Here is a 12,072-nt window from a genome sequence, read left to right on the forward strand (position 1 = left end):
ATTTTTGTAAAGATTATGAATTCGACCTTGTCGATCTGTTTTAGTTTTTTTTTAGGGCACCTAAGCTAAATCCAACAATAAAATAAAATAGAAGTAGAATTCAATCGTTATTAAAAAAATTATATTTTTCCTTTTGTTTTGTTTAAATTGGCCGGTGTTATTAATGTAGGCATTTAACACATGGTTTTAATTGCTTGAAAGGAATAATTCATCTCCTCATCATATTATTTGCTAAGCAGCTTTGCATGTTTCCCACGTGGCTGTGCAAGCTTAGGTTGGAATTCATGAAATAGTGAGTTGAGTAAATAAAAACAAAAAGAAAAAAGAAAAAAACGAATGAAAAATTATAAGAATCCGTGCATCACCGCTCATACAGATAGATATAGTCTGCCAGAAAAAAGTCTACAAATCGGAGAACACAAAAGGCATCAATCAGGTCAAACCTCTGACCCATAATGTCCCGTTTCCATACAACGTAAACCAGCTGTAGTATGAACCAGTTGGGCAAAGACAAATAGCGGTTTTGCTTCTCCTCGATATCCTTCTCTCAAATTCAAAAAAACCACTCCTTCCAGTAGTACTGCTTTTAGAGAGAGAGAGAGAGAGAGAGACGCCATTGATTTCTGGCGCAAGGATTCAGAACTTTAGCAACACCTGGAGCTCCATCTGAAACACAACTTTGCTACGCCTCCACCGTCCATTCGTCAATCCTGTCTTAGCCATTTCCCAACCACCCCAATCCTCCTCCTCACTCCACTCCAATCCACGCTTTTCAACACTAACCATATATATAGCAATGACGCTAACCATAGTTCCTGCTTTCTGGTCTAGTTTCACTAAATATATTTATATTTATAAAGCAAAGAACAAAACAAAATATCTCGAAAGCAACCATGAATGCATATTGAACATTTGTCGCCCACGCCTCAGGCCCTGTAATCGCCATTACCATTACCTTAACCCTAGTTTGTGCTCTCTGGTCTAGTTTGTCATCTAAAAACCCATTACACAAAAATATATGAGCAAAGAAGAAAGGATGGGAAATCAATCATGAATCCACACTGCACATGTGTCACCCATGCCACTCCATTTAATCACAAATCACCAAAAGCTGTAACCCTGGTTGGTTTGTGTTTCCATTACCCATCGCTTAAGAATCTGTATTTATAGAATGAGAACAAAAGATGTAAAGAGCAAGGTGAATGCAGAATGCACAAATGTCACAAAAACCAGGCAGTTTAATCACCAAAAACCCTTGCTAAAAATAGCAAAAAAGCAAAAAAAAAAAAAAAAAAGCAAAAGCCCACCCATTCTCTCTTTACCACTCCCCACCCATTTCGTGATTGCCGAGCGTCCATCAGTCGATCTGCACAGATAGCCACAGTACACTCTCACAGAAACCCAAACCCTAGAGAGCTAATGATGATGGACCAACAAACGTCGGTTCATGAGAAACCCGAGGCCGCCTGTGGTTTGCTGGCAGGTGTAGAGGCTGAGCTTCGGCTTGTCACCGTGGAGGGGGACAACTCCACCCATCACGGGTCGGGTCGGATCGGAGATCAGACCCGTGACCTTGTAGCTGCTGTTACAGGTTTCAGTGTACTCCACAGGAAGAAAAGGATGCCAAGACAGAGGAGATCATCCACCATTCAACTTCTGTCTTGTGCTCCCTCCAGCTCGCACGTGCCACCATTCCCACTCCAATCCCTTCCTTCTCTCCCTGCTCGTGTAAGCTTCTTCTTTCTTTTTCTTTTTTTGCACCTTAAAATCTGTTTTTTACTTTTCTGATCACTAAATATGATTGTCTTGCTCAGGACATCGGAGCAGGTGAGTTTTTTTAGGTTAGTACCCTTTTTTTTTTCTTCGATTAGAATGTAATATTTCAATTAAACAGAGCCCCGATTTTTATAGATTTTAGAATCTAATATTCGATCGTTTTGATAATATTTGTAGATTTATTTCAAATTGACTTGCAGTCCTTTGAGTTTTATGAATTTTAGTTGCTGCATATATACCCACTTCGTACTATCAACTACTTTTCAGCCCCCATCTTTTGTCATGTTTTATATAGTCAGTTGAATCTTGTCTTTTTCTGTGCATTTAACATGGGGTGAAACTCTATAGCAAATTATTCAATGAGACTGAAATTTTTTTGCTTGGAGTTGACTGATCAGACAGACAATTATTTTGAAGTAGTCATCACCCGTCCCATATTTGGGTTGTATGATCTTTTGGTCATATGAGGGGGCAGTACGATGTTTGATGTGTATTGTTACAGTATTCTCGAGGTCGTTGTGTAGGAACGACATAGTTTCCTCGTTAGTCGGAAAGATTTTTGCCAAGTTTGGCTTATCTTCTGTCATTCAATATGGACGGTCGTCACAACATCGATCTCCAAATATAAAGTGAGTTTGATGTGATTTTGTGCTAAAAAGAGTGGGTTTTACTCTTGACAGCTCATATTCAATAACAAGAAATGTCTTGGAATGGAAATATTATAGAATTTTCTCCATTTATTAATTTAATGGTCCAAATTTAAATTTGGTGTATTTACCCATAAACATGATTTTTTTTTTCCCTAAAGTGCTACAATTGACTTAATATAAACCGTTATATCTAACATGATGCAAGCATTTAATTTCAATTTTATTATGCTATTGGCCTTACAACATTATCATTAATGCTTCTGCTTAGTAGTTCATTTAATTACTTCGAAATGATTATATGCTTTAGGAAATTGATCCGAGGAGGTTGAGATTCCTATTCCAAAAGGAGCTTAAGAACAGTGATGTAGGCTCCCTCAGGAGAATGGTACTACCAAAGGTTTGTATTTTTACTTCTTCTTTAATATTAATGCCATTGGAGTTTAGCACTTGGTGATATATAAGCTTAAAAGCATAGTCAGTCTCAGATAACCAACATACGCTTAGTGTAATCAATTGGTTTCATGTATACCGTTAGATGCTATAATATTTTTCATCCCGAAACCTAATAAATGCTATTATGGGAAACCTTAATTTCAGAAAGCAGCAGAGGCTCATCTCCCTGTCCTCGACTCCAAGGAAGGAATTCTGATTAACATGGACGACTTGGATGGCCTGCGTGTATGGAGTTTCAAGTACAGGTCCGAGTGCATCAGTATTTGTTGATATCGTAAAGCATAAGTTGTGAAAACATGCAACAATATCCTCATACTTGAATAACATAATATGGTGAAGTATCTTTGCCCTGCAACTTCTCACAATGCTAACATAAAAAACCCAAATACAAGAGAGGACGAGGATCCCCTGGATTGATCCCCTGCTCGAATTTCACCAAATTCGGGCAAAATATTTCAGGAGATCCCGATCCGATACGTGAAAAGTTTCCAATTTAAATGTGTTATACTACAAAGTGTCATTTTGGATGGAAAGTAATCGTCATTCTACATGTTCCAAGCAGGTATTGGCCCAATAACAACAGCCGAATGTATGTACTAGAGAATACTGGTATGCTCTGTAGCCTAGCCTCTCATGATTTTCTTGGTCCTGTCAAAACTTGAATCATCATCATTTTTGTATCTAATTTTCTCAGGGGATTTTGTGACTACGCATGGATTGCAGCTCGGAGACTTCATCATGATTTACCAAGACAACCAAAATCAGAACTACGTACGGCTGCAACAATTTACAGCTTCAGATCATACGTGAAAGAGTTTTTTTTTTTTTTTCCTGGTGTTTGATAATTATTGATATATTTTGCAGGTGATTCAGGCTAAAAAGGCTTCTGATCAAGATGTATTTACAGACATAACTAGGAATGCAGTAAATGACCTGTTTCTTCATGATTATGAGCCTACTAAACAAGGTTCCTTTTATGCGAATTATCCCACGGTGGATGATACGAGTATGTCGTTTATCTACGACAGTACCACAACCTTCTCAAACGACTCGCCGCTTGATTTTTTGGGGGGATCCTTGACAAACTACTCAAGAATCGGATCTTTGGAAGGCTTCGGATCTGGTGATCAAGAATTCTCTCTTGATGACTTCCCCTTCTATTGATATGAGTACTTCATACTGGTGGTGTCGTATTAACATTAAACAATGGGGAAGTATCTGCTGGAACCACCTGTAACAATGGGTTCAACCCCATTTTCCTATTTGAGGAAGCGGTGTACTTTTGGCATACTTGCATATATTTGTAATAAATAGTAGCAACTAGCAAGTGTAAAACTTTGACGTCTCCTAAGCTTCTTTAATTTTACTTGGACAGATCAGATCTCTCTAATAATTTTGTTAATTGAATTGTTAGCAATTTGAGCAGTAAATGTAAGAAAATTCTTATGAGATTCACTTACTCGAACAGGTCTTGAATAGGCCTATGGCCGCATCAAAACTTTCCCACATTTATTGTTCCAATTCAAACTGAGAATTTGAATATTCTTGCTGGGATAGTAAAATAACTTTTTGCAGTTTTGGGTTTTTTTGTTGCATTTAAAAAACACACCCACACAACACCCCCAACCCAGCATAGAAGGGAAAATGATTCTTTCCATTTCATTTGGAAAGCACTCATTTAGTGCATTTAATTAGGATGATAAATTTGTACAAAAAATTTATTTCCAAAAAAAAAAGACAATATTATCTTCTTAAATGTACTAAATAGATACTCTCCATTTTATTTGAAGTGGAAAAGATCTATTTTCGTATAGAACTGAGGATTCATTTCTACATAGAACTGATAGAAGCACGCATCTCACTTTCACTCTTTCAATGTTAATTATGTCCTCGGCTCCTAATTTCCTATACTAGGAAGAATTGTTGTTTTCATTTTTTTCTTAGAACGTTAATATTTTTTTTAAAAAAAAAAATCTCAAAATTAATTGAAACAATCACGTTAAGTAATTGTAAAATAAAATGTGGTTGATATGATATATAGCATTTTTAACATACATGAGCGTGTGAATGTGAAGGAACGATGGTGCAATTTTAAAAGTTGATAGGGCTTTTCTGTAAATAGATAAACTTGAAAGAAAAAAAAATTTGGGGTCGGCCGCGGGCCGCGTGTTGCCAAGAGAAGTGGGGGCGAGTGCGTCTTCCAGAGCACTTGCACCGTCTCAAACAAATAGAGAAAGTGGGGAAAAGAGTTGAGCGTAAATCACAGAGGAAGGAGGGGAAAAATTTTGAGAGAAGGAAGGGAAAGGAAAAGCTTAAGGGGAGATCGACAGAGGGGAATAAGGAAGAGAGTTTAAGAGAGAAAAGAAACAAAGAAACAGAGAGAAAGGAAGTTAGAGAGAATTATAAGGTCAGAGGGACCGAACTGAGAAGGAGATTACAGTGAGGTGAGAACTCTTAGCTTTGATTTTGTTTTCTATAGCACTTAACTTTAGGTTCTTGTTCATCAGCTTAAATTTCTGTTTGGTTGAAAAATTGTGGTTACATACAGAACAAAGGAGTAGGAAGGGAGGAAATGAACTAAAAGATAATGAAGTTTTGGAAGTGAGAGGTATTTTGTGTGCGATGCGCTGCGTTTGTGTGTGGCGGTGGAAGAGATTAAATAAAAAGAACAGTAAGATGTTGCGGGTAATTTCAATAGAAAGCACGTACATTTTTTCAATATATAGAAGCAAATACTTGGTGAAGGATATTTTATTTAATTTGGTAATGAACAACCTAGACTATAAGAGAGATTTCATTTTATACTAATTAATGGAAACTTAGGATGTTCAAAATTAAAGTTTCTAAATCAAGATGTTCATTGAATGTAGGACTTGCAGCAATCAAGTGGAAATGATTAACGTGAGCTAATGGACTCATCGGGTAAGTAAACTCATTTCGAAAGTAGATAAAAAAAAATAAAAAAAAAGAAAAAAGAAAAAAAGAGAAGCTTATTTTATGAGATTGTAAATGAAAATATAAATTTTCTTAATTAACACATGAAACGATATATAATAAATATTTTTAATGCGTGGTTATGTCAAAATTCAACTTGAGGCGATACAGCGTGATAATTCTTAATTTTGCAATTGCGAGACAACTTCATTAAAGAGAAAGATGAAGGACGATTTATTATGAACAAAATGTTATAGTTGTATTGTTAACGTAGAAAATTTCGGTAAGTAGAGAATAAAATTGGATTCGACTTAAATGACGTTAGATTATGTAAACCGCTTATATTAAGAAAACCTAACTTAGACTAAGAGATGGAAAGGATGATATTCCCAATTGTTTTCGGAAAAAAAGGAGAAGTGGCAACCTTAGAAAATGTTTTTTTCTTTAAAACACCATAAATTAAATCACTAAAATTATAACGTACAATGGAGTTTTTAACATCATAATCGTAACTAATATTTTTAAATAAAACTTTGAAATTATAACACTTTAGCATATATAACTCATTGACATATAAGGAACTAAAAATAGCGTGATTTTAAGAATAGACTTAATAAATCTAGAAAATATAAGTTCCCAAATTATTTCTCTTATGAATAAAAAAAAAAAAAAAACTTATAAATCCAAAAATAAATTATTCCAATATATATATATAATTTAAATTATTATTTTTTTTAAAAAAAAAAAACAGTTCACTAGGCCCAAAACACATGGAGCGAGCTCATTGCCTTTTGTATTCCGTGCTAAATAGGGCCCGCAGTAGAGTACAAAAACTTCCTGGGAGTTTTGCGAAGCTTCATCTCCGCCATTGCTAGACCTCTTTTATCTCTGTCTGTCTGTCTATCTGTCTCTGTAAAATTCAGAGCTCGAAACCGAAGCTTCAAATCAATGGCGACGAGATACTGGGTGGTCTCTCTTCCGGTTCAGAACTCCGCATCTTCTCTTTGGAACCGATTGCAAGAGCAAATCTCCAAGCATTCCTTCGACACTCCTCTCTACAGAGTATTCTGCCCACTCACTCGCGCGCGCGCACACACACACAATTTTCCTTTGCCAGATCCGTTTCTCTTTCTCTTTAATTTCATGCAATTACACTTTATTATTATGCTTTGATCCTTTATCAAATCAAGTTTAATTTTGGCAGTTCAATACTCCTAATCTCCGTGTTGGAACCCTAGACTCTCTCCTCTCTCTCAGCGATGATCTCCTAAAGGTAATTCCTCCAACATATCTAATTTCGGAAAAGAAAATGATAACGATCGTACAGTTTTTATTTATTTTTATTCATGTAAGGTACTCCATATTATTTAGAATTCAGATTTTGTAAATTTATCTCTACGGATTGTGTTGATTCATAGATTCTGTGATTTCTTCCACGTAATTTTGTGGCAATTGAATTTTGGAGTTATATTGATGGAAATGTGCAGTCAAACAGTTTTGTGGAAGGAGTGTCGCACAAGATCAGGCGTCAGATCGAGGAATTGGAGAGGGTATCGGGCGTGGAGAGCAACGCTCTAACCGTGGATGGAGTACCAGTTGATTCTTACCTCACTAGGTGAGTGGAATGGCAATATCTGTATAATCAATAAGTTACTTTTCTTGGGCTTAGATTTTTGGTGTTTTTGCAATTGTGAATGATCTGTGTGTCGATATAATGGTAAAGGTTTGTTTGGGATGAAGCCAAGTACCCAACTATGTCGCCTCTGAGGGAGATTGTTGATAGTATTCATGGTCAAGTGGCAAAGATTGAGGATGATCTCAAGGTAATTAACGTTAATGTCCGTCCAGTTGATTTGATATGTTGGTTATGGAAGCCTTGACTATTATGCGCATTTTTTCTATTTAGCTTATAATATGAGATTGCTGCCTGTTGTGAATCTCTTTATTGTGGGGAGTCTTCCTTAGCTGGATGAATTGCTTGTGTCATATTGTTGCTGTTGATGAATGAAGAGGACACGAATGAATAATAAGATAACCAAAAATAGGAAGGTTAGATGTCTATAAAGAAAGCCTAGAGAACTACAATTGTAAAACCAGGATATATTAGAGAATGGGGGGGCCTGTTGGAATCCCATATCTGACAATTAAGTTAAAAATCTTTCCCTCAAATCTTATTGGTGTGTAGGAGCTTTTATTCTTTTTAATATGTAAAATTTTTTGGGTCTGTTTTGTTGGTAAGTTATGTACCTTTTGGGTCTTGAACCAACAACCTCAGCTTCCTTTTGTTCTTATGGGGCCAGAAGTGACATTTATGTTAGAGCTCATTGCATTAGCCTTAGTGTATAGGATCTTGCTTATGTGGTTATGTTACTGTTAGGAAAGTTCAAGTGTTTGAGTGACCTGTTTTCTTCTGGCTATGAAATTTCTTCTTACTTGTGCACTCGATTATGCAAATGTAACTGATTAGTGCTAGGGCAGACTCCATCGTTGGAGGTTATGAACAAGGAGCATCAAGAGTGTCATCTCCTGACACCTCATGATAAGTTGAGTGGAGTACCTTGCTGGATGAATGTTTGTTTCTTGAAATAATAACGATTGATACGATGAGGATAGCGGTTTACTTGGATGTTCTCATGGTTGTATGGTCCGTGGAAATGTTTGGATATTGTTATGATATCATGAATATTATTTCACTAACATGGTTATATAAAATTTCTTTCTTGGCCATCTGGGTATGGTTGTTTAGATGCTCTGCTACTGTATTGATGTATTTATCACCTTCCGCAATTCAGCTTTCATCCCAGAATTCATCACTGAAAGGCTTGTTCCCCCACTTAGATTGTGTAGATATGTTATATTGCTTGGCAAAGAACTAAAGCTGGTGAATCACTTGTTTAAATTAAATTAAATTTTTTGGGTTAAAGCTTTGTCTCTTATTTTAGGTTCGTGTTGCTGAATACAGCAATGTGCGGAGTCAGCTTAATGCTATAAACCGTAAGCAAAGTGGGAGGTACAATTTTTTTTAATTGCTTTGTTCTTTTTATTTCCGGTTGTAGCATATACACACAATATTTTGTTCTGGCTTCTTTGCTGACCTACCTTTCTCAATATTTCAGCTTAGCTGTGCGGGATCTCTCAAATCTAGTGAAACCAGAGGATATAATTGCCTCAGAACATCTAGTGACTCTCCTCGCAGTTGTTCCAAAGTATTCACAGAAAGACTGGTTGGCCAGCTATGAGACTTTGACTAGCTATGTGGTGAGTGTTTTTTTAATTTTTTTCTTTTTCCTGGCTATGTATATCCAATTCCTGTTACAGCATTGATGATGTTGGTAGGGTGGTGATTTAGAACACTACCTTGCTGATCAAATGACACAGGTTCACTTTAATTGATCACCTTATCCATCATATATATTTTAAATCTCTGGAATAGTTATACTCGCATTGTTTTACCATTTGTTTATTTGGATATTACCTCAGTCTGATTAATCAAGCTAAACTCTTTCAGGTCCCCAGGTCCTCCAAGATGTTGTATGAGGATAATGAATATGCACTTTATACTGTGACACTCTTTCGTCGCGTTGCAGACAATTTTAGAACAAGTGCACGCGAAAGAGGTTTTCAAGTGAGTATGTTGTACAAGTTGCACACGCTTATTGATTAATGGTTGTTTCAACCATGAATCTCCCCTATTTAAGATTTATATCATGGCTTGCTAGTTTGAACTATTTGCAGATCAGAAATGCTAGAAAAATTTGTTGCAATTTTCCAATTTCTGCTCATTTCAGTGTTTGACATGGTGGAAGACATCTAATTGATTGTTTTTTGTTATTTTATCATGTGATTCAGATTCGTGATTTCGAATATAGTACAGAAGCACAAGAGAGTCGGAAGCAGGAGTTAGAAAAACTAATGCAAGACCAGGAAAGTTTGAGAAGTTCTCTTTTGCAGTGGTGCTATACCAGTTATGGGGAGGTATTTGTTTTATCCATGTTTAAAAAGCTTATTTATCCAACAATGTAGCCTACCAGCCTTTATTGGTCAAAATCTTCCAAATTGCTGCTTTTGAGTTACAGTTTTTTAGTGTTGCTGTTAGTCTATTACCATTGTTAGAACTGTTCATTGTTATTATGCTTGTTCTAATTATTTTTGTTTTGCTCTTTCACAGCAAGTATTATAATTTGCTTCATACTCAATAGGTTTCTTGCCTGTAGGTTTTCAGCTCCTGGATGCACTTTTGTGCTGTACGTGTTTTTGCAGAGAGCATTCTGAGATATGGTCTGCCACCATCTTTCTTGGTATATAGACTCTCTTGTTCGTTCATGGATTTCCAACTAAGCATTTGCTTTTTCACTGAGCATGGCTTGTTGAAATGATTTCAGGCATGTGTTTTAGCTCCGTCAGGAAAAAGTGAGAAGAAAGTACGCTCAATCCTTGAAGGGTTGTGTGACAGTGCAAACAGGCAAGTGTCCCTAAACCCTTGCCTATTTTTTTATGGCAGCGAATGAGTGAACTTCAATTATGTGGAAAAAAAAATACTGGGGTCAAGGTCGAAGTAGCCTCCTTAGCTACCTGGGGCAATGTGTAATTGGTGTAGATAAATGAACTCAAGGTACACTGTTTACTTAACTTACGAGACCGTTTTATGTGACATGGTCACCTAATTCAGTGGTCCTAGGAGGGATACACCACACTGTCTGGTCGATTAAAATATAGGAAGGTTGTGAAGAGGTTTAAAACATTTTGGAAATTTTTTGTTGAAAAATATTCATCACATTGTTCTGTTTTTTCTTTTGGGGTGAGATGAAGTTATACGGTGACTAAATACTTGGGATGAAGACTGAATGAAATTGTTGTATATCTGGAAATTTGGTGGTTCGTTTGTGCATCTTAATGAATTTTTTATTTATTTATTTTTTCTGTTAATCTGATTAACATTTCCTGATATTGTTTAAATGCAGCACATACTGGAAAACTGAAGATGAAGTTGGAGGAGCGATGGCTGGTCTGGGAGGTGATGCTGATGCCCATCCATACGTTTCCTTCACAATCAATCTCGTGTGATAAGTGCCGAGTCTGAGTTCCTTGTCTGTTACGAAGTCCTAGTCCGAGGATTCCTCTGGACAGCAATAATGATGGACAGGATTCAGTGATAGTGTATATTAGATTTAGTATCCTAATTCTTTGGTTGTTTAGATAGGATTTCAGCTTTGGGAGTTTAATCGAATGAGGGCGAAATCCGTGGGGAAGCTTTTGTCCACTGAAATTTGTATAAGATTTATCTTATTTTCAGTATTTTGCATTTGAAAAGCTTGAAAATAATGCTTTTGGTGTATTTCTATGATTATATGATATTAATGATTTAAAGATGCAATTTATTCTTGCCATGTGCTACTACTTTATTTGCCATTGAAATGTTATGTTATCCTTCGGTTCTGTTTTGGATCCGGATTTTCAACAATTTTTTGCAATCTATGGCAGAAAATCTGAGAACTCTTATGGGTCCGTTCCTGACTTCCTGTCCTGGAAGATTGGTCAAAAGGCCGACTTCCGCCAGGTTTTGCGCTAACAAACCCACGAAGCATAGGTCTCCTATGCAAACCCGAAAAACTTCGTTGTCAACCGAAGCAGAAGATTACTATTAAGATCATTATTTTTGATTCATCGATAGGCCAGACTTGAGCGAACGACCCTCCATGCACTAAATTAGTCTCAAGAGAATGAATGATTTGGTGTTTGAAATACAAGAACATTTTCTAATAAATATAGTAATTTGGACTTTGGAGGGACACAAGATCCTTTGCTTCCTTTTTCTTTTTCTTTTTTTTTTCCTCCCCCCTTCTAAAGATCATTCCGTTTCTCTATATTTTCATACTGAGAAAGTCTTTTTTTTTAATCTAAAAAAGGGAACGGGGAAAATACAAAGGAGGGACTTTTCCACTTTCCACTCGTTATTAGAATGGAGGAAAAAAGAGGGAGATTTTTGAATGTCTATACTTTCACATGAAGAATGTCTCCCTTTATTTTCGCATAGGGTAAATGAAAAGATGTCAAGGGCTTCCATGATCTATATGATGATGAGATGCCGAAAGGACTTCATACTTCCCAAATATCAAACAAAACCTCTTCAAATTGTTGATTTATTGCTAGAGATGGCTATGAAATTTTGAATCCAATAATATCACATTTGGAATGCCAATTAACAAGAAGGTCACCACGAGAATTTCAGTATAAGCCTTTAAACAAAAAGATGAATGGC

At 36.3% G+C, this 12,072-nt stretch overlaps 2 protein-coding genes across 3 annotated transcripts; both read left to right on the plus strand.

The window, feature by feature from the left end:
- Positions 1-1,200: 1,200 nt before the first annotated feature.
- On the plus strand, positions 1,201-4,246 carry LOC132180311 (B3 domain-containing transcription factor FUS3). The gene is made up of 6 exons (XM_059593094.1): positions 1,201-1,728; positions 2,734-2,823; positions 3,024-3,124; positions 3,442-3,488; positions 3,574-3,650; positions 3,744-4,246. The coding sequence occupies exons 1-6, from the start codon at positions 1,420-1,422 to the stop codon at positions 4,041-4,043; spliced, it is 924 nt and encodes a 307-aa protein (XP_059449077.1). The 5' UTR covers positions 1,201-1,419; the 3' UTR covers positions 4,044-4,246.
- Positions 4,247-5,141: 895 nt separating this feature from the next.
- Positions 5,142-11,195, plus strand: LOC132180310 (V-type proton ATPase subunit C). 2 transcript variants are annotated; one of them, XM_059593093.1, is made up of 13 exons: positions 5,142-5,323; positions 5,750-5,801; positions 6,625-6,875; positions 7,018-7,086; positions 7,301-7,428; positions 7,537-7,636; positions 8,756-8,823; positions 8,930-9,071; positions 9,322-9,438; positions 9,663-9,788; positions 10,028-10,091; positions 10,196-10,275; positions 10,775-10,863. In XM_059593093.1, the coding sequence occupies exons 2-12, from the start codon at positions 5,789-5,791 to the stop codon at positions 10,225-10,227; spliced, it is 1,110 nt and encodes a 369-aa protein (XP_059449076.1). In that variant the 5' UTR covers positions 5,142-5,323; positions 5,750-5,788; the 3' UTR covers positions 10,228-10,275; positions 10,775-10,863. The 2 variants fall into 2 exon arrangements, with proteins under 2 accessions (XP_059449076.1, XP_059449075.1); XM_059593092.1 differs by having other exon boundaries at positions 5,147-5,323; positions 10,028-10,111; positions 10,775-11,195.
- The last annotated feature ends 877 nt before the right edge of the window (positions 11,196-12,072 follow it).

The sequence above is a fragment of the Corylus avellana genome, chromosome ca5 (genome assembly GCF_901000735.1).
Source record: "Corylus avellana chromosome ca5, CavTom2PMs-1.0".
NCBI classification, from domain to species: Eukaryota; Viridiplantae; Streptophyta; class Magnoliopsida; order Fagales; family Betulaceae; genus Corylus; species Corylus avellana.